General features: G+C 34.3%; 10 protein-coding genes and 1 pseudogene across 11 annotated transcripts, besides 1 other annotated feature; 4 read left to right on the top strand and 7 right to left on the bottom strand.

Moving 5' to 3' along the window:
* Nucleotides 1-18,675: part of a mobile genetic element that runs on past both edges of the window.
* TVAGG3_0874830 lies at nt 3,117-4,502 on the top strand (annotated as a pseudogene). Its single transcript has one exon. A coding segment is annotated over exon 1 (1,386 nt).
* Nucleotides 8,559-8,951, top strand: TVAGG3_0874820 (uncharacterized protein; the record flags this gene model as incomplete). Its single annotated transcript, XM_051250205.1, has 1 exon — nt 8,559-8,951. One exon carries the CDS (start codon nt 8,559-8,561, stop codon nt 8,949-8,951), a length of 393 nt encoding a protein of 130 aa, XP_051085680.1.
* TVAGG3_0874810 (protein of unknown function, DUF4108 family) lies at nt 10,254-10,673 on the top strand (the record flags this gene model as incomplete). The annotated part of the gene is made up of 1 exon (XM_051250204.1): nt 10,254-10,673. One exon carries the CDS (start codon nt 10,254-10,256, stop codon nt 10,671-10,673), a length of 420 nt encoding a protein of 139 aa, XP_051085679.1.
* Nucleotides 10,690-11,154, bottom strand: TVAGG3_0874800 (uncharacterized protein; the record flags this gene model as incomplete). The annotated part of the gene is made up of 1 exon (XM_051250203.1): nt 10,690-11,154. The coding sequence occupies one exon, from the start codon at nt 11,152-11,154 to the stop codon at nt 10,690-10,692; it is 465 nt and encodes a 154-aa protein (XP_051085678.1).
* TVAGG3_0874790 (protein of unknown function, DUF4106 family) lies at nt 11,617-12,066 on the top strand (the record flags this gene model as incomplete). Its single annotated transcript, XM_051250202.1, has 1 exon — nt 11,617-12,066. One exon carries the CDS (start codon nt 11,617-11,619, stop codon nt 12,064-12,066), a length of 450 nt encoding a protein of 149 aa, XP_051085677.1.
* TVAGG3_0874780 (organellar and viral DNA polymerase type B) lies at nt 12,353-13,288 on the bottom strand (the record flags this gene model as incomplete). The annotated part of the gene is made up of 1 exon (XM_051250201.1): nt 12,353-13,288. One exon carries the CDS (start codon nt 13,286-13,288, stop codon nt 12,353-12,355), a length of 936 nt encoding a protein of 311 aa, XP_051085676.1.
* On the bottom strand, nt 13,687-14,349 carry TVAGG3_0874770 (uncharacterized protein; the record flags this gene model as incomplete). The annotated part of the gene is made up of 1 exon (XM_051250200.1): nt 13,687-14,349. One exon carries the CDS (start codon nt 14,347-14,349, stop codon nt 13,687-13,689), a length of 663 nt encoding a protein of 220 aa, XP_051085675.1.
* On the bottom strand, nt 14,973-15,833 carry TVAGG3_0874760 (uncharacterized protein; the record flags this gene model as incomplete). Its single annotated transcript, XM_051250199.1, has 1 exon — nt 14,973-15,833. One exon carries the CDS (start codon nt 15,831-15,833, stop codon nt 14,973-14,975), a length of 861 nt encoding a protein of 286 aa, XP_051085674.1.
* Nucleotides 15,871-16,455, bottom strand: TVAGG3_0874750 (His-Me finger endonucleases family; the record flags this gene model as incomplete). Its single annotated transcript, XM_051250198.1, has 1 exon — nt 15,871-16,455. One exon carries the CDS (start codon nt 16,453-16,455, stop codon nt 15,871-15,873), a length of 585 nt encoding a protein of 194 aa, XP_051085673.1.
* Nucleotides 16,502-17,086, bottom strand: TVAGG3_0874740 (phage tail repeat-like family; the record flags this gene model as incomplete). The annotated part of the gene is made up of 1 exon (XM_051250197.1): nt 16,502-17,086. The coding sequence occupies one exon, from the start codon at nt 17,084-17,086 to the stop codon at nt 16,502-16,504; it is 585 nt and encodes a 194-aa protein (XP_051085672.1).
* TVAGG3_0874730 (uncharacterized protein) lies at nt 17,106-17,258 on the bottom strand (the record flags this gene model as incomplete). Its single annotated transcript, XM_051250196.1, has 1 exon — nt 17,106-17,258. One exon carries the CDS (start codon nt 17,256-17,258, stop codon nt 17,106-17,108), a length of 153 nt encoding a protein of 50 aa, XP_051085671.1.

Genomic DNA, 18,675 nt, shown 5'->3' with positions numbered 1-18,675 from the left:
ATATTCATTTCTGGAGCCTAAAACTTTAGCAATCATGACAATATCATATTCTCTTTCTAACTACGCAATGTAAGGGTATCCTTAAACTCCTTTTTTTAATTTAGGTACCCTATTCAATTTCTATCGTCACCATATGGAGAGGTCAGGCCCATATCATAAAACATTAAGTTTGGACTTACTAAGACATGTAAGAATTACCTTGCTTGTATAGGGGCATTAAATACTTTTAGATGCTAAAATCTTCAAAATTAATTTAATTTGATATTCAAAATATGCACGAAAACGTAAATAAATACGGATCTAGCTCTCACATATCTCTATTTTAAGCATTGATAAGTATTTCTACATTCTATTTTAAAAAATATTCAAATTTCACAATATTCTTTTTATTGATAATCTACATATTAACGAGAATGATATAACTTTTCATGTGTTTAGAAGTTCTTAGCTTTAGTACTGTATTGTTGAAAAAATTATTGAAGACTTTTTTCTTTTTGAGAAATTAATGCAATAACCAAAGAGGAATTGCATATGCTGCGCACTAAAATTATAGAAATGTCTCTAATTAGACACAAATAGAGATATTCAGAAATAAAAATTTGAAATTTTGATCAAAAACGCTATTTTCTAATCATTTTCATTTTAACTATATATAAAGTATCTTTTTCTATAATTTATACTTGATGGTTTAAAAGACGTTTAGACTCAAAATTTTACTGCATTTCATGTGGTAACTATGCTTTATCACTAACTACCTCCTTGTTTCAACCCTGAACAATATATTATACCTCCCAATGCAGGTATTACTCCAACAAAATTAGCAATTTGGCTATTGTCTAAAATTTTCTCAAAGAAAGAGGAGTAAAGTCCCATTTTTAGAATTCGAGCTATATTAGAATGCAACTTAGACAAAAGGTTACAGTTTCAATACACATATTCAAAAAATTTGCATTCGAAATTTAAGATAAAGTACAATTTCCAAAAAAGAGTATCGAATCAGTGCACAAATATGCATTTACATGCTTACACTAGCTTGCACTAGTATTAATAATTTTGAAATTAATTTTCAAATTATTCCCATACCTTTTGCAAAATTATTATGCTTATGATTCTAAGCATAGTTAAGCGATCTCGAATTTGAATTGCTAAGAAAAAATAATTAGTAAAAAATTTGTCTATGCATTCTGTATGATGCTACTAACTATATTAGCAGCATACATAAAATCTTTTCAATATTTTTGAGGGAATTTGAATGGTACCGGTTGAGAGCTTTTTTAATTAAGGTACTATTTCGATAGAATTTGAATGGTACCCCTTCAATTTTGTGAGGGACCCCCTTTCATTTTTTGAATAGGGTACCTTAATCTTCCTGCAATTTATCAGTAATATTGAATTATGTTCTTATATTTAAAAAAAAAAAAAAAAAAAAAAAAAAAAAAAAGGGAGTGGGGCTTCCAGGCACTTCGTGCCTTCTAGCCCTAAGAATTTTTCCCAAGACCCAAGAGGAGGACCGAACCCCAGCCGACCAGCCGTTGACTTTTTTGTCATGATTTCATCGTAAATGTTTTGTCAAACTTCTTCGTAATGAGCGTAAATGACCCAAAAATAATGTTTATGTTAGAATGTTAGATCTAACACGTTTTCTAACATGTTTTCTAACATCGTAGAAAACTCATGATTTCATCGTAAATGTTTTGTCAAGACTTCTTCTTCGTAAATGTTTTGTCAAGACTTCTTCTTCGTAAATGTTTTGTCAAGACTTCTTCTTCGTAAATGTTTTGTCAAGACTTCTTCTTCGTAAATGTTTTGTCAAGACTTCTTCGTAAATGTTTTGTTGAGATTTCATCTTCAATGTTTTGTCAAGACTTCTTCTTCGTAAATGTTTTGTCAAACTTCTTCGTAATGAGCGTAAATGACCCAAAAATAATGTTTATGTTAGAATGTTAGATCTAACACGTTTTCTAACATGTTTTCTAACCTCATGAATTTTGTATAAAAAGCAACCCGCTGTTTTCCGCGGGTTGGTATATTCTTCACAAAATGCCTCAAAATACTCTTCCCAGGACTTATTTTCCAACAACTTTCTAAAGTCTTTCCTAAACTGACTGACTGACGGCACAAAGTGGCTTAACGAAAACATTAATATATAAAATTCATGAAAATTCATGAAAATTCAAGAGTTTTAGACCATGTTAGAAAACATGTTAGAAAACATGTTAGATCTAACATTCTAACATAAATTATATTTTTGGGTCCTTTACGCTCATTACGATGAAGTCTTGACAAAAACATAGACAAGAAAGTCTTGACAAAACATTTACGATGAAATCATGACAAGATAGAATATGAGAGAGGTCCTATAAATCGGAGAAAGTGTCATATAAACATCTGTCAAAAACCGCTTTTTAACTTCACTTAAAATGCCACGTAAGCTACGTAAGAATATACGTAAGAGGAAGAGAGCATTGAAACATCCAATAGTAAAACTAACACCACAACAACAGTTGCAACAACAAATTATGAATGACCCCACTATGTTGCAACAAATGTCAAGCAATCCTATGCTTTTAAACCGAGTTGTTGGTGCACAGAGTGGAGGTTTAAGAGCGGCACTTTTAGCGAAAATGGCAGGCTATGGTGGAGCTGCGACGGAACAGCCTATAAACCTCAAAGTCAAATGAATTTGAGTTCACTCAAAAATCAAATATCAGATGTCAAAAAGTCAAACATAGACATACAGAAGCAAATAAGTGAAAACGAAAAGAAACTAGAATATGACAGACACACAAAGAACTCAATGAGTTAAACGTAGAGAAAAAGAAGAAGAAGAACAACTGAAAGAACTAAGTACAGAGGAATATGCGAAAAAAAGTGTCAGAAAAGCAACAGAAGTAGCAAAAATGGAACAAGATGTTATAAATTTGAAAAACATACTACTTCAATATAAAGTACTGAAAGATGAAGAGATAAAAAAAAGCCCTGAAGACATATATGGATAGCGATGAGTATAAAAAAGAAGTTGAAGCAATGTAAAGGCAGAAAAACTTTTACAGTTGCAAAACCAAACCGTACAGTATGAAAACTTAGCACAAGAAAGTAAAAATAACGACGCAGCCATGCAAAAGGCAATGAAAAGCGCAGATATATAAAAGCTAACAATGACTGGTTAGATGCCCAAGCCAACGCTAAAGCAGCCCAGCTTATAGGGTCAATAAGGACAAAAATACAAGCGGATGAAGACAGTTCAAATGAAGCTTTAACGAATGCTGACTTTAAGAACGCCTTCGAAGCTCTTCATAGTAAGGTGAAACAAGTGAACGACTTCTCATCTGGAAAGAAACTGAAGTCTGAAGGTTTCGACAACGAGTTAAGAGAAGTAGCACACAAATATGACGAAAATAACAGATGCAGCAACGAGACAGGCAGTTCAAAGTGCCTATGACGCCGTTAGAGCAACTGTTGTGAAAAGTCAAGAAAAAGAGTTACAACAGACCAAAACAGACCTAGTAAATGCTTTCTTAAGAACGAAAAGTCAGGTAGGACATTACGCTGCAGATGGAACATATGTGCCAGCTGGTGGAACTTATATACCACCAAACCCTCCAAGAGAAGCACCTGCACCAGGACTACCTAAAACATTTACATCGTCACATGGACACAGACACAGGCATGCACCAAAACCAACACAACAACCAACACAACAACCAACACAACAACCACCTCCACAACCAGCACAACAACCAACACAAACAGAGCAAGGACATAAAAGAAGTAGAGAACAAGGAAACCAAGAATTCTTAAAAATGCTTAAAGAAGAGTGTGGTTTCCCAGATAGTATTGACTTTAGTGACAGATATAAAGAAGCTATTGGAAAGTTCAAGGATGGAAATACTGACCCGAACCTATTTAGCTTTATGGCTCAGCACCAAAACGGATATAATCTCAAACCTGGAAAATACAAGCTCGCTAAGGGATATGATTTAATAGCATATCATCCAAATGACATGAACGAATTTACTCCGAGATATTTGATGTCAGAGCTAAATGACAATTCAACTTTCGTCATGAAACGCGTAAAAAATAGAGACGGAACGAAAGAACAAAAGCTTATGAATGCGGATGACGTAGATAGGGAAATTGTTGAAAACGGTCTCGGAATATATGAAATGCCAGCAGATGAGGTACAAGAAACTCCACAGGAAGAAGTTCAGATACAACCAGACATGGAAGAAATAGTTCAGCAACAACAGCTAGAAGAGCCTGAAGGAAACGAACAAGTCCTTCCTTTGGAAACTAACTTCACAGAACTAGATGAAGATTTGGAACAGCCGAAAAATCTTGACCCTCAACAAGAGTATGCGGAGAATATGGAATATTTCCAAGAGTCTAAAAAAAATTCGGCTGACATAGTAGAAGAATATCGAAAAATGTTTGCCGACATACAAAAGACTCCAACACCAGATGAAAATATTCAGCATAGAATGGAAGTACTGAAAGAAAATGTACACAAATACAACAACCCTTTTTACTTACGAGCATTTAACGTTCAATCTTCGGATGAACTCGGTGAAAATAAAAGGTTAAATTTCAAGAAAACATATAGAAATGAAACATTGTTTAAAGTTCATTCAGAACCTAACCAAGATGGAAACAAACCTACTTTTGTTTCTGCAGACGATGGAACTACAATGAGATGGGGTCATAAAGCTAATCCGGATAGGTGGTTCATAAACTTACAACTCAATTCCAAGAAGTTGTAGACGCAATGGAAGCGAATGGTGAACGAGATATAGCTGGTATTTTCAGCGCGGCTTTAATGCCATTGAAAGATATGAAACATGCAGATATTTTGGACCAGTATGAAATGAACATGGCTGATGGAAATATAACACCTGACGTTCTAGAACATTTATCTCAAAGAACTACACAGAACCATAGAGATGGTATATTTGGTGAAGAGTTTAGAAAGAAAGTTAGGGAGGGAGAAGGAAGAGAACCTATTGTACATGACCTTGCAAACGAAAGTTTACAAAATGTCATAAAAACTTACTTTGCAGACAATGAACCGAGAAGGGATGAATATTTAAGAAAACTCAATTGGACAGTACCAAATGAAATGTTAGTATTGAAAAACATGTTCCTTGACAAAATAAAACCAACTACAGAAATAAACGACGCAAGACTGAAAGATTGGGTAAAAGCTTTCCCATTCACAAAAGATATAGTTGGTAACATGGAAAGAAAACCAGAATGGCTACAAAAACATATATTTGGAAACGAGCATATTCCATATGGACAGGCACTGTTTGAAGAGCTTGAACCGGAAACTCAGGAAAGAGTCATGCAAACAATACGCGAAGACTCAAATACAGACTATGACAAACTCTTTCTAGGATATAGGTTACCTGAGATGGGCGACCAGAGCCAAAAGGCAAAAAGGACATGGGAAATTTGCAACATACTAGATGAACATAATGCAAAGATGCAACAACTTCAAGCAGAGGGCAATGAAGGAAAAAGAAGAGTTAAAAACTCAGTCAGGAAGAAAGTAAAGCTTGTCGGAGTGGGTTCTATTATGACATATAATCCAACTATTCTATATTTTTACTCATATGAAATGTACGCCGCTCAGAATATAACGCCAACAGTTTTGGATGCTATGAATGGAAATGTTTCCGAATGGTATAACGAATGCGACAATGCCATTAGAAGGTCAGAAATAGTTCCTGGAACTTACGAATATACAACTGCTGTTTCTTATGGAAACGTAGGTGAGTTTGGAGAAGGTTCTTCAACAACAGTAGATATTGCTTGCGACAGGTTTCATATTATTTCTATTGACAACTCATTCTTATACGTGGAACAAGACATTGAAATAAAACCTTCTGCCAAGTTGTCTGACAAGAAAGGTTGCAATGGAATTTTCTATGTCGGATACCAATATGCTCCAGAAGTTTTCATGGGATATAAGATATATTCTAACTCTGCTTAGTTCAAACAGTAACATGGGCAAACTATGAATGGTTCGCTTTGAGAAACTCAGTACAACCACAAGCTAGAGAACAAACAGACCAGTATGCAACTATTGAGAAAATAAGAAGACTTGACCCTAACGTTCCAGGAGTTTATGTTAACCTTTCTGGACAAACTGCAGCAGCAGTAACCAAAGTAAAACTGAAACTTAGAGTTCCTTTGTCATCTTTCCTCATCTTCAGGTTTTTAAGATACTTGCCAAACTGGGCAGGAAAAATTTCTATCGAACTTACTCCAAGCAAAAATAACTTAGTCATTGCACCAACACAAGAACCCATTCACTCTTACAGAAGTAGTGGGAACAAATAAAATGTCATTCGCGCGACTTTTGCAAAAACAAAGTTGACTTAGACTTTGGTTTCTCAACCTCAACACTGAAGTAAACTATTATTTCAATGCTGCTGGAGATGCTTGGACCCAGTTAAGTTCACATGCGAAAGTTTGAATGCAAGAGAATAGAAAGCAGACTTGCAGTCTATATGTTGGACCCAGATATTTCAAATGCTTTAGCTGCCAAATATATTGCAGTTCCACTTATGTTCCCTATACACCAAATATCTGTCAAAGACTTTGCAGGTGAAGTTGGAACCAATAGTGCTAACCCAGGTGCAAGAACGGATATTGCCTTAACAACTGCAATGAAACATGCAGATACTATGTTTTGTACTGTTCAGACGAACTATAAATGACTATTCTGTTTCTACAACCCTGGTATTAAATATCATATAAACATAGATGGCAAATATTATCCAAGAGAAGAATATTCTACAGTTGAGGATATGAGGTCATACAACTTGACATTAGATGCTATGAACTTTAACAACAAACTTCACAACAACGCATTAACCCTGAAATGCAAAGTTCTATTATGCCATATGTGAAAGTATGGACTCATACAGGAGGTCAAAAAACTCAATATACAAATGGAGACCGTTCAAACTTTTGGCTTGGCATTCCATTTGCTGACTCAGAAGACTTTTATGGGTGGTATTTCAACTGTTGGTACTGTACAAATTACAATATACTGGTGACAGAGACGGTCCAGATGAATTGAGAGCAAAGAAGTTTACAAAACCAATAGCACTCTTCACGGAAGATGCTCTTTTGAAGATTCGTTCGATGAAACCTGCTGGGGCTCTCACAGATTGGTATAACGACAGCTTCCATCGAGCAGATTTTGGCAGCAGGTCAGTAAGTTGTTCTTGAACTGACTTCTCTCCGTCAAATATTGACAGTACGCCAGTTTTGACATAATATTGTATTATAAACTTTCCTTTAGAAATATCGGTCAGTTTTGTTGTTATATTTGTCTGCTTCAAGAACTTTCACCATTGTTCGGTTATACCAACTTTCTTTGCTTTATGAAAATATTTTGGTTCAGCAAAGACTGCTATTCTATAACATTTTCCATTGTTTGTGTAAAGAACTATTCTGTCAATGTATTTGTATTGTTTGTGTGTGTAAACTTTGTTTTGCTTCAATTCAAAGAGATATCCGAATACGTCCATCTTTTTATTCTAAGTAAAAATGTCATTTCCGAAAAATAGAAGCGTAAGTGTTTCAAAAGGTTTAATGGCGGTGGCAGATGTGAAGTTAAATTCACCAACTCAAACACAAACAGTGCAAAGTGTTGTTGTCAATGTCAAAGAAAGAGATGTTGAAGTGGGGAAACCATACGAAGACGAAGATGGTATAACAATAGTTCCTGGTAAAAGAACCAACATACCCTGAAGTTAGCAGAGACTTAAGTTCTGTTGCAGATATTCGAAATGACTACAAGCAACGAACTTAAAGACAAACTTAAAACTCAGGAGAAGATTTGTCAACTTTGGTATAATGTTAAACTTGGTCGAACACAACCCTGTAAAAGTGAACTCATATGTCATTGCAACCTCATGAAGTTTTGAAAGAACTATTGAAACTTTTGACAGAGGCAGACGATATAAACATCAAAGAAATAGAACCCGACATTGCTTGCTGTGGTGTTTCATACAATGTCATTGACAAGATATACGTTATGAAAGGAGGTGAAACGTTGAACTTAAAGTATAGTTTCCCAGACGTCATAAAAATATTTGACGACCACAACATTTCATTAAAATTTATTTGCTAAGTAAATGGCAGAAGACATAGTGGTTTATACTATTACGACGACTAAAAACCCTGAGTCATATAATTCTATAACAACAAACTTACAAAGTCCTCAAGGACGATATTGTAAACTAACTTTAAACACAATGACGACTAAAGCCTGTTTTGGCTCTTTGACACCAGAAGACTTTATTGTTGTGAATGGTAAAAAATACTCCTTTGAAGATACTTACTCAGATATACCACCAACAGGTTTTGTTGACTTATTTAATACTTTAAGGACGGATGTAACATGTGCTGCAACTAGAGCAGGTTTCATTATGTTTGGATGTCCGACTGAGTTTACTATAAACAATATGAGCTATAATACAAAACTTATATCTGGTTTTTACTACCAACAGTTTCCTATAACAGGAAAAGGTGTCATACAAGGAATGTCTGTTCCATTGACTTTAAGTACACCTATTTTATATATTGTTTCAAACTTAGGTTCAAAGTGCTATTCGAATGTCGACAGAAACTACTATGACCAAAAGATACTCATGCGTATAAACAACACATTCTCTGCTGGTTTGCCTATTGTTCATTCGAATGCAGAGTTTTCAGCTTTAGTAAACTCAAACACTTTAGCAAACATAAACTTAACCTTAGTTGACGCAAACTTTGTTCCTGTAAAACTTTTATGTCCTATGTATTTGTCAATGACGGCAGAAAGTTTCGAATTGGAAGATGCAACTGGTGAAAGTATTGTATTACAAGAACAACTTCAACAACAAATAGCTCAAGAACAACAAATGCAACAAATGGAACAACAAAGTCAAGAATAAAAAAAAATATTATTTTTTTATTTTTATAAAAATGTACAGAATAGATGTTTCAGATTTTTATGACTTCCAAGCATTCAGAAATATGTGTCCATTTCGAGACTATAACAAAGCAGTCGAGAATTTGAAACGTTTAGTCATTTATGTTGACTCTGCCCCAGAATGTTATGTTATGAAAGAATGGGATGTTGTCTTTAACAAACCAAGAGCAACAATAGTGTCTGAACAAGAATGTAGACAGAAACTTAAGAAAATAAAAGTCGTACAAGTTGGCATGAAGATGTTAGATGCTTGGGATATCTTATTGTCAAAACTTGAAGATTTTTCAGTTCGTGGTATAAAGTTCTATACACCTTCTCCAAACTTCTATTCTATCTTCACTGGATATAAATATGAACAAGTAGAATGGAAAGAAAATGTTATAGAAGCTTGGTTAGACCATGTCAAAGAAATTATATGCAATGGAAACGAAAGAGTCTATGAGTATATCTTATGTTGGTTTGCAAACATCTTACAACATCCAAGTGCTAAAAATGAAACTGCTCTCATTATAATTGGAAAACAAGGAACTGGTAAGAACACTTTCTTTACAGATATCTTATGCAAACTGTTAGAGGGCTATTCGAACCCTAATATGACAAACTTAGAAAACATCTGCGGTAAATTTAACTCTTCAATAGAGAATATGAAACTTATAGTTTGCAATGAACTTCAAAGTATAGATACAACAAAAGTTTTGAACTCAGATGCTTTGAAGAGTCTTATAACAGACAAAGTTGGAGTTGTTGAAAGAAAGTATAAAGACCAAAGAGTTTGTGAAAATGTTGCAAACTTCATTATGGTTTCAAACAATACTGTTCCGATGAAGTTAGAAAGTTCTGACAGAAGATATGTAGTTGTCAGAACGTCAGATTCTCATATGCAAGATACAGAATATTTTGACGACTTAGCAGAAACTTTGACATCTGACTTTTACAACCACTTGTTCTCATACTTTATGACATTAGATATTTCTAAGTTCAATCCAAGACAAATTCCACATACCGAAGAGAGACAAACATTGTTAGAAGCAAACAAGAGTGTATATGAACTGTTTATAGATGAAACCGACTTTGTGTCATTAGATGAAAGGTCATTATATGATGAATATAAACAATATTGTCAAGAATATGGTTATATGGCAGCTTCTAAACGTACATTCTTGGCAAATGTCAAAAGTCTTTTAGATGTTCAGAACGGCGTATATACAAAGAAAAATTTTTCTGAGTAAATTTAAAAAAAATATTTTTTTATCCGATAGAAAAGATGACGAAATATATTTCAGTAAATAAGTACATGACAGAAGTCAAAGATAAGTTAGCTCCATTCGCTTATTTGAATGTTTACTTCTACCATTTTGAAAAGTCTACATTTGACAAAATTTGGAACATTGCACCAGTTAAGTTTGCTATTGTGACTAAAAATGGTGCGAAATTTGAAGACTTAGACATAGAAGGTTTGTTAGCAGTCAAAGAAAATTTTGACAGAAAGTTCTCAAAACTCGAAGAAGGTAAAGCATACAAACTTGTTATACCTTATGAACCAAAGAAAGCAGACGACTATGAATATTATGAGTCTAAGATAGTAGAAGTTCAAGGTAAATTGGGTAAAAAGATTTTAGAGTCTAAGCCAGTGTTTGCTCCTAAAGAGGAAGAGAACATTGACATTGACCCAGAAATGTTCTAAAAATAAAATTTTATTTTTACATGTCAAATTTCTTCTTCTCTGGCTCTGGTTCTTTCTTCTCTTCTTCTACTTTCTTTTCTTCTACTTTCTTTTCTTTCTTTTCTCTCTTCTTCTTCTTCTCTGGTGGAGTTATGTCAAATTTGGCGCAACCATATTTATGTAAAAGTTCTTTGTCCTTTAATAGCTCATCTATTCTGTTTTCTATTTCATCTTCAAGAACAGCGCATGTGTCTTCTTTGCATTCTAAGAACTTTTGTTGGACTTCATCTTTCCAATCGGCGTCATCTCTGTCAACAAGTCTGTCATTGACAAACTTAAAGACTTCTCTGCTTAATGTTTTATGGTTCTTGTCATATTCCCAGAAACAGAACTTTAGAACAAATTCACCTTTCTTGTTTACACTATGTAAGATTTTATGGTCGACAGAAGTTTTAGAGTCAAAAAGCTTGTCTCGAATATAGATAGCGAAATCACTAGACATTTTCTAAAAGATAAAAATTTTAATTTTTCTAAAAATATGTTAGAAAAAAAGTTTGCTGACATTGACAAGAAATTTGAGAATGTTTTGAAGAAGAACAAGAGGAAGTTAGAAAATGCTCAGATAAAGCCTATACATGAAAAGTTCTTATTTGCTCAGAATGGTATAACAGGTCTAATTGCACCACCTGGGTCGGGTAAGACTTTCACTTATCTTAAAATGGCTGCACAACAACAAGAACTAGATGAGAAGAACCCATTCTATGAGTTAGTTGTTATTTGTAGTACTTCTGGTCAATTTGACCAAACCGTCAATTCGTTCAAAGATATTATAAAGAAGTCTAAGTTAGTATGTATAAAGGATACTGAGTTGTTAGATTGGATAAAGAAGTACCAAAGAAGAGTTTTGAAGTATAATGCTATAAATGAGTATATAAATTCTAAGTTTAAAGACCCAAATGAGGAAATGCAGAGAATATTAGAGAAGAAACACTTCAGAAACAAACAGAAAGAGATAGAATACATTTCGAAGAAATTGCAATCTTACGATTGGAAGACATACCCTCATAGATGTCTTCTTATCTTAGATGATTTCGCCTCTCATCCTTTGTTAAAGAATAGAGAACAAGATATGTGTCGAATTCTTAAGAAGCTCAGACACTTTAACATCTCAGTTGTCATTTGTGTACAGACAGCAAAGAGTTTAAGTAAGGATGTTAAAAGAATACTTACTGACATTATACTTTTCCCTGGATTGTCCGAAGACGATTTCATGGAACTTATGAAAGAGTCCATGGCAGGTAAGTTTGACAGACATGAACTATGGGAGAAGTACAAAGTCATACAAGACCCTCATACTTCTTTCAGAATTCATATCTACGCAAACAAAGTTCAAATTGTAAAAAGTCAAGCTTGAAAAATAAAGAGTTTTGGCGACCAGGGTTTTTTCACTACTCGCTGTTCTTCTCTCGGTTTTCCGAGGGAAGCAAGCATATGAGGAAATTCATGAAATTTCATACGGAATTCAGCAAAAATAATGTTTATGTTAGAATGTTAGATCTAACATGTTTTCTAACATGTTTTCTAACATGGTCTAAAACATACAAAACTCATGAAATTTCATACGGAATTCAATAAAAATAATGTTTATGTTAGAATGTTAGATCTAACATGTTTTCTAACATGTTTTCTAACATAACTATTTACAAGCGTTTTACATGGTATATGTTGCGATGGTTCATGACTCTAAACAATTTCGTAGCTTCTATTTCTTCTGTCAGTATGTCAAAAGTTTTAACGATACCGAAAGTTTCTTTATACTTCTTCTTGACGTCAGATAGAAGGAAATCGTTAGCAGTTGGATAGTTTTTGTTCAGAAATGCTAACATGTCCATTTTATCTTCTGCTGGCTTTTCTGCTTCTTTCTTTAAGTCTGCATAGTCGTTTCTCATTCTTTCTATCTCTTTGACGGAGTAGTTATATTTCCTCATTGCTGCTTTACATTTAGAACATTGTGGGTTCATTTTAGCATTGTACATTGAAACCTTACCTGCTAAAACAACTAAGGCGTCAATGGTTTTCTTTAACTCAAACATAGCGGGTCTTATTTGTTCGTTCCATACTTTGCCTCTTCTATCTTTATCTCTTATCTGCCATACACATTCAGCAACTAACGAAACAAAGTTGTCGTAGGTCTTAAACTCCCCAGATTTGTAAAGGTCAGAAACATTCTTATATACCATGTCGCAATCTTTGTCCATAACTTTATGGTTGCAATGAAAACCAAGGAATTCATAATTTACCTTTCGTATGAACTTCTTTATTTCTACCGAGTCAGTCAGTCCGACTTCTATTTCATCGAATTCTGGAATAGTGAGTTTTTGTTGTTGGATTTCAGGCAATTTGGGTAAATGGTCGATGAGGTCCTGCATTTCATAAAGATACTGTTCATTTGTTTCATCTTTTGCAGTGCAATCTAAATCTCCTTGGAGAAGTTCCTGCTTTATCTTCTGGATTTTTGTTTCGAAAGTATATGAAGAAGGAATGAAGCTTTTCATCTCTACTAACATTGAAGTTGGGTTCATGACTAAAGAGTTTGGTGCTGTTGTTTGAATTGCTGTTGTGCCGATTGTTGACATTTCTGTTCTTACATACAAAATAAAAAAATAAATAAAAATAAAACTAACTTTATTTTTTATTTTTGGTGTAAATTTCATGAAAATTCAAGAGTTTTAGACCATGTTAGAAAACATGTTAGAAAACATGTTAGATCTAACATTCTAACATAAACATTATTTTTGGGTCCTTTACACTCATTACGATGAAGAAGTTTCGACAAAACATATACGATGAAGTTTTGACAAAACATATACGAAGAAGTTTCGACAAAACATTTACACTCATTACGATGAAGAAGTTTCGACAAAACATTTACGATGAAATTCATGAAAATTCAAGAGGTTAGAAATGAGGTTAGAAAACGTGTTAGATCTAACATTCTAACATAAACTTTATTTTTGCCAAAAAAATGGTTCATTTACTCACAATATTTTTTTACAAAACGACCCCAAACTTTTAACTTCTTTTCTGCAGCTTCTAATGCTATCTTAGCGAGTTCATATTCTCTAAATTCTCTCTTTAAATCTTCTTGTTCCCATTGGTTTAGTTCGTATGGCGAGTCTCTATAACCAGAACATATCTCACGTTCATGTTCTATTTGTTTTTCATGCATTTTTCTAACTTCTTCTTCGAACAAAGGTTTTGCATTCTCTACTGTATCTTCAAGTTCTTCTTCATCTAACTTCTCATGAACTTTCTTGTCTATGGAGTCCATAATTTTTCCAACTGCTATACAATATTTTGGAGAAGCCCACATTGCAATATAGTTTACGAGTCTTGGGTCTACATACATTCCTCTAACCTGTTTGATTTCATCCGGAATTCCTGCATGAACTTTGTATAAAAAGCAACCCGCCGTTTTCCGCGGGTTGGTATATTCTTCACAAAATGCCTTAAAATACTCTTCCCAGGACTTATTTTCCAACAACCTTCTAAAGTCTTTCCTAAACTGCTGACACATCTTTGTTGCATTTATATAACCATCCTTGTCTCTACGTAAGACTTCAATACCGTTGTAAGTGCCTTTTGTGAATGTTTCGCCATTAGATTTGTTCGTGAACGTTTTTGCTTCGACTGTCATTTCAGTTCTTACAATAAAAATAAAAAATATTTTTTGGTGGGACGTCGGACATTCGTTTGTGGCTTAACCGTCGGACCACAACGATAAAAATCTCTGCTACTAGCAGTACTTTTACTGACAGTAGCAGTACTTTTACTGACAGTAGCAGTACTTTTACTGACAGTAGCAGTACTTTTACTGACAGTAGCAGTACTTTTACTGACAGTAGCAGTACTTTTACTGACAGTAGCAGTACTTTTACTGACAGTAGCAGTACTGCTAGTAGCAGAGATTTTTATCGTCCAACTTTACAAATGTAAACTCCTATCGTTCTATTTTCTTCACTAGGGTCTAACACCAAAGTAACCTTACAAATGTAAACTTATATCGTTCTATTTTCTTCACTAGGGTCTAACACCAAAGTAACCTATGTACATGAAATTTCACTGCATAAAAGGAAAAAACCTGCGCGAATCGGGATTTGAACCGAGGTCTTCGACGCCTTTAACGAGGTAGCCCATACCACTGAGCTATGAGCCGCTTACATATTCACAAAAATAAATTGTTTTCATGAGTTTTCTACGATGTTAGAAAAAATGTTAGAAAACATGTTAGATCTAACATTCTAACATAAACATTATTTTTCAATACTTTTTCAGCACTTCTCCGTAGTTATATATGAAAGACAATTCGAGATAAAAGTCGTAGTACAATGGAACAATATGTTGCACACCATTTGTTGTGAACCAAACTTGAAAGTCAGAGAAACTGTTACTAGGTGGTTCGTAGAATTTAGAAGCAAAGTCATAAAAGTCCTTACCAATACAAAGAAAACTATTGTTGCTTGAACTGAAACTTGCATGACACATGACATTTTGAGGGTCAAACACGTTTCTATAAACTGTCAAATCTGTTGGTGGGCGTATAAACCAGAACGGACCGTCAGGTGGTAATGGTTCGTTCTGGTTTAGTAACCGAAGAAATTGTGCCCAAGAACGTTTGTCTACTTGCCAAAATAAAAACTGTGTATCTCTTGGAGGGTTATTTTCAATCCTTTGAAATGAAACTGTGGAGTTCATCTTGTCATATTCTAGTTTCAGATAGTATGTTCCATTTAGTAAAGAATCGTATTTTTCTTGAAATTCCCAGTAGTATTTGTTTATTTGAGTTTGAAAGTCATTTAGAGTCTTCTCAAGACTTTCGTCTGAACGAACTGTAAAGATTCTCATTTCATCAAATTTGTCTATTAGACCATCAGAACCTCTATACTGACCATGAAAATATACTGCGAACATAAATGCGTTAGTTCTTTTTGAAAACAAAACTCTTCTAAATCCTATTGCCTTTGCATCTGAAGGACTTTGAAGCCAACGAATTGGAAAGTCAAAGCGGTAGGAGCCGGATGAAATTTCTTCATCTGATATAGTCCTACCAGCGTTTGTAAAGATATAGTCTAACGGTTTTGTATCTGCTACTTTTGTTCTTTGTTTTTCAACCTGAAACATTTAATATATGTAAAAATATACTGTTTTAAAAAATGTTTTAAAATGGTATGCCATATAGCTTCTTGAATTTGTTAAGATGTATTTGAACGTATTTTCCATCTGTATCTCTAGCGTTTACATGAGCATAGCCCGCCTTAGTAAAACATACTTGTAATTTCCTATAGTTTACGCCGGTATAAAAGTAGAAAGAGTCTTGTTCTTCGCTATAGTAGTAAAACTCAAACGTATGCTCGCCATAGTCTGTAATTTCAATTGCTTCATCTTCTAGTTCGTCGACAAATTCGAATACAATATCTCGAAATTTGCCTATGTTCTTATTGTTTTCAGAACAAGTGACCCAACGCAAGTTTTCAAGTCTATTGTCGTTTCTTATATGGTTTATATGGTCTACAAAAGGTAAATTGTTAGGGTTCGGTATAAAATGAGTTGCAATGACAACATGTTTAAAATAGTTTTTTCCACTCATCTTCATATTAGCATATCCGTCATTTCGCTCCCATCCGCTTAAAACTCTTTTTGTCTTTTTGTTTCTGACTTCAAATGACTCACAACAGTGAATTTCATATTTCTCATCTAACAAACAAGTTTTCCAACGGTCTGTTCCAACAAACTCAGCGTACATTTCAAATAAAATAAAAAAATATTTTTTTTAAAATATGTTTTTTCCTTTACTTAACATAACCACCAGCTACCATAAGTCTTTGACGCCAACCCATACCAGCTAATGAAGGTTGGCTTGGTTTAGTTCCAATACTAAACTTTGGTTTTGGTTTATCTTCAGTTTTTGGCTCACCTTCTTCTATTGGTTTTTCGTCACTTTTCGGTTTCTCTGGTTTTACCTCACCTGCAGGTATGGTTGTGTCGTCAACATCTTCATAAATATCATATGCCATTTGTTTTTGTTTTCCTTTCAACTTTTTGTGTTTGTTGTAAAGTTTAGAATATTTCGACTCTAAGTCAATGAGATGTTCTATAATGAACTGTTGGTCAGTGAAGTAAACTTTTCCATCTGTTGTCTCGAAAGCTCCTCCAGACTTCAATATTTTATTTGTGAGAGTCTGTTTCTTTTTTGAGATACTAGCCGTTCCATTTCTATGAAAAGTGACTTTATAGTTAGGGTTTGTATTTCCAGACCTGGCACTTTCTATTATTGAATTTTTCTCTTCATCGGTAAGTTCTTTGACAGGTTTTGACAATGGTTCTGAACTTTTTGTTTGTGGTGTCAAATCTACCGTTTCAACTTCTTCGGTCATTTCATCTCAGTAAAAAATTTTAGTTTGGTTTGTTTTCAACTGGTTGTTGTTGTTTTTTAAGTCGGTCTAAAACTTCCTGAGGTATAGGAAGAACTTGACAAACACGTTGTGTAACTGCTGGAAGCCGACAAATCCATCTTGAACCCATTTGTCTCAATGCTGTATTGTTCATTTCATCTCAGTAAAAAATTTTACATTCCCACGTTTGAGGCGGTTGAGGTTGGTTATTGTTTACCCATTGTTGTGCATGGTTATATCCTCTGTTAAAGAATCTTTCACCTTGGTCCATATAGTGTCCTGCTTGGTTATAGTAGTCATTTGCTTTGTTATAATAGTTTCCTGCTTGTCTTCCTACATTGTCCATCCATCCTTGAACTTTTCCTCTTGTTTCAGGATTGGAATAAGATTTGTTGCATCTCGTGCTACATCCCAACCTTTCTGTACAGTTTGTATAATAGGTTGTGCTTTCTCTTTAAGTATACCTAATGTACTCAAAATCTTCCTTCCAACTCCAAATACACCTCTGGCTATTGTTCCCACTGCGGGCAAAAATCTGGATGCAACTCCTGCTAATGCGCCAAATAAACCCATTTCTTATGGGTTAAAAAATGACGAATCCAAACAAGGACCCCTATGTTTCTAAAGCGACAAAGAAAGCACTCATGGTAAAAATCTTTAGTTCAACACCAAATGCTTGGTTTATGGATATCTTGGAAAACATTCCGAGGTATAGAGAAGATGGACCACCATATTGGCTAATATTTGTCGGTCAAAACACAAGATACTGTGAAGCCATACCATTACAGTCCAAAAATATTTTAGATGTGAAAACTGCTTTGACAATATTCGTTGACAAATACCATCCAACAAAACTGACATCTGACTATGAAAGTTCTTTCAAATCAGACGATATTAAAAACTATCTGCGTTCAAAAAATGTAAACCAATATTTCATTGTCGACCAAAACCATTCTGCTCTTGGTGTCATTGACAGTTGTATAAAAATCTTAAGAGACTTAAACCAACCACAAGGTGGTGAGGTAGATGAAATGTCATATGACGACAAATACAGACATTTCTCCATGGCAAAGATGAGACAAGTTTTAAATATTTACAATACCCGTAAACAAAAAGGTTTGGGAAACCACTCCCCCGAAGAAATGAAAAACAACCCGACTTAGAGAAAGACTATATATTTAATAGTTTAGTCAAAAGAGACAAACAAGAAAGAATGCCAGGCTTCAAACTTAAGAAAGGCGACAAAGTAAAAATAGAAATACCTAAACGCGACCCATATGAAAATACTATTGACTATGACAACAATGGGAACTCGACAGGTACTCACGTTCGTGTTCGTAAAAATAGAAGAAAGTATACAAGAGAATATTATGAAGTTTTAGGCAAACATGGCAAAATGTACAGACTGCAAGCAGAAGATAAAACTACTATTGTCAGACCTCGTTTCAAACTTGTCAAAGTTCAAGGTGGTATACTTTCAAAGACAGTTCCTAACAAATATAAGACAACTCCTGACGAATATGCTAAAGAAGTTGAAAATGACGACTAAGCAATTCTATACCATGCGTAAA

Source organism: Trichomonas vaginalis, chromosome VI (genome assembly GCF_026262505.1).
Source record: "Trichomonas vaginalis G3 chromosome VI, whole genome shotgun sequence".
Lineage (NCBI taxonomy): Eukaryota > Parabasalia > Trichomonadida > Trichomonadidae > Trichomonas > Trichomonas vaginalis.
Note: the sequence above shows the minus strand (reverse complement) of the source record. Positions and strands in the feature narration are given on the sequence as shown.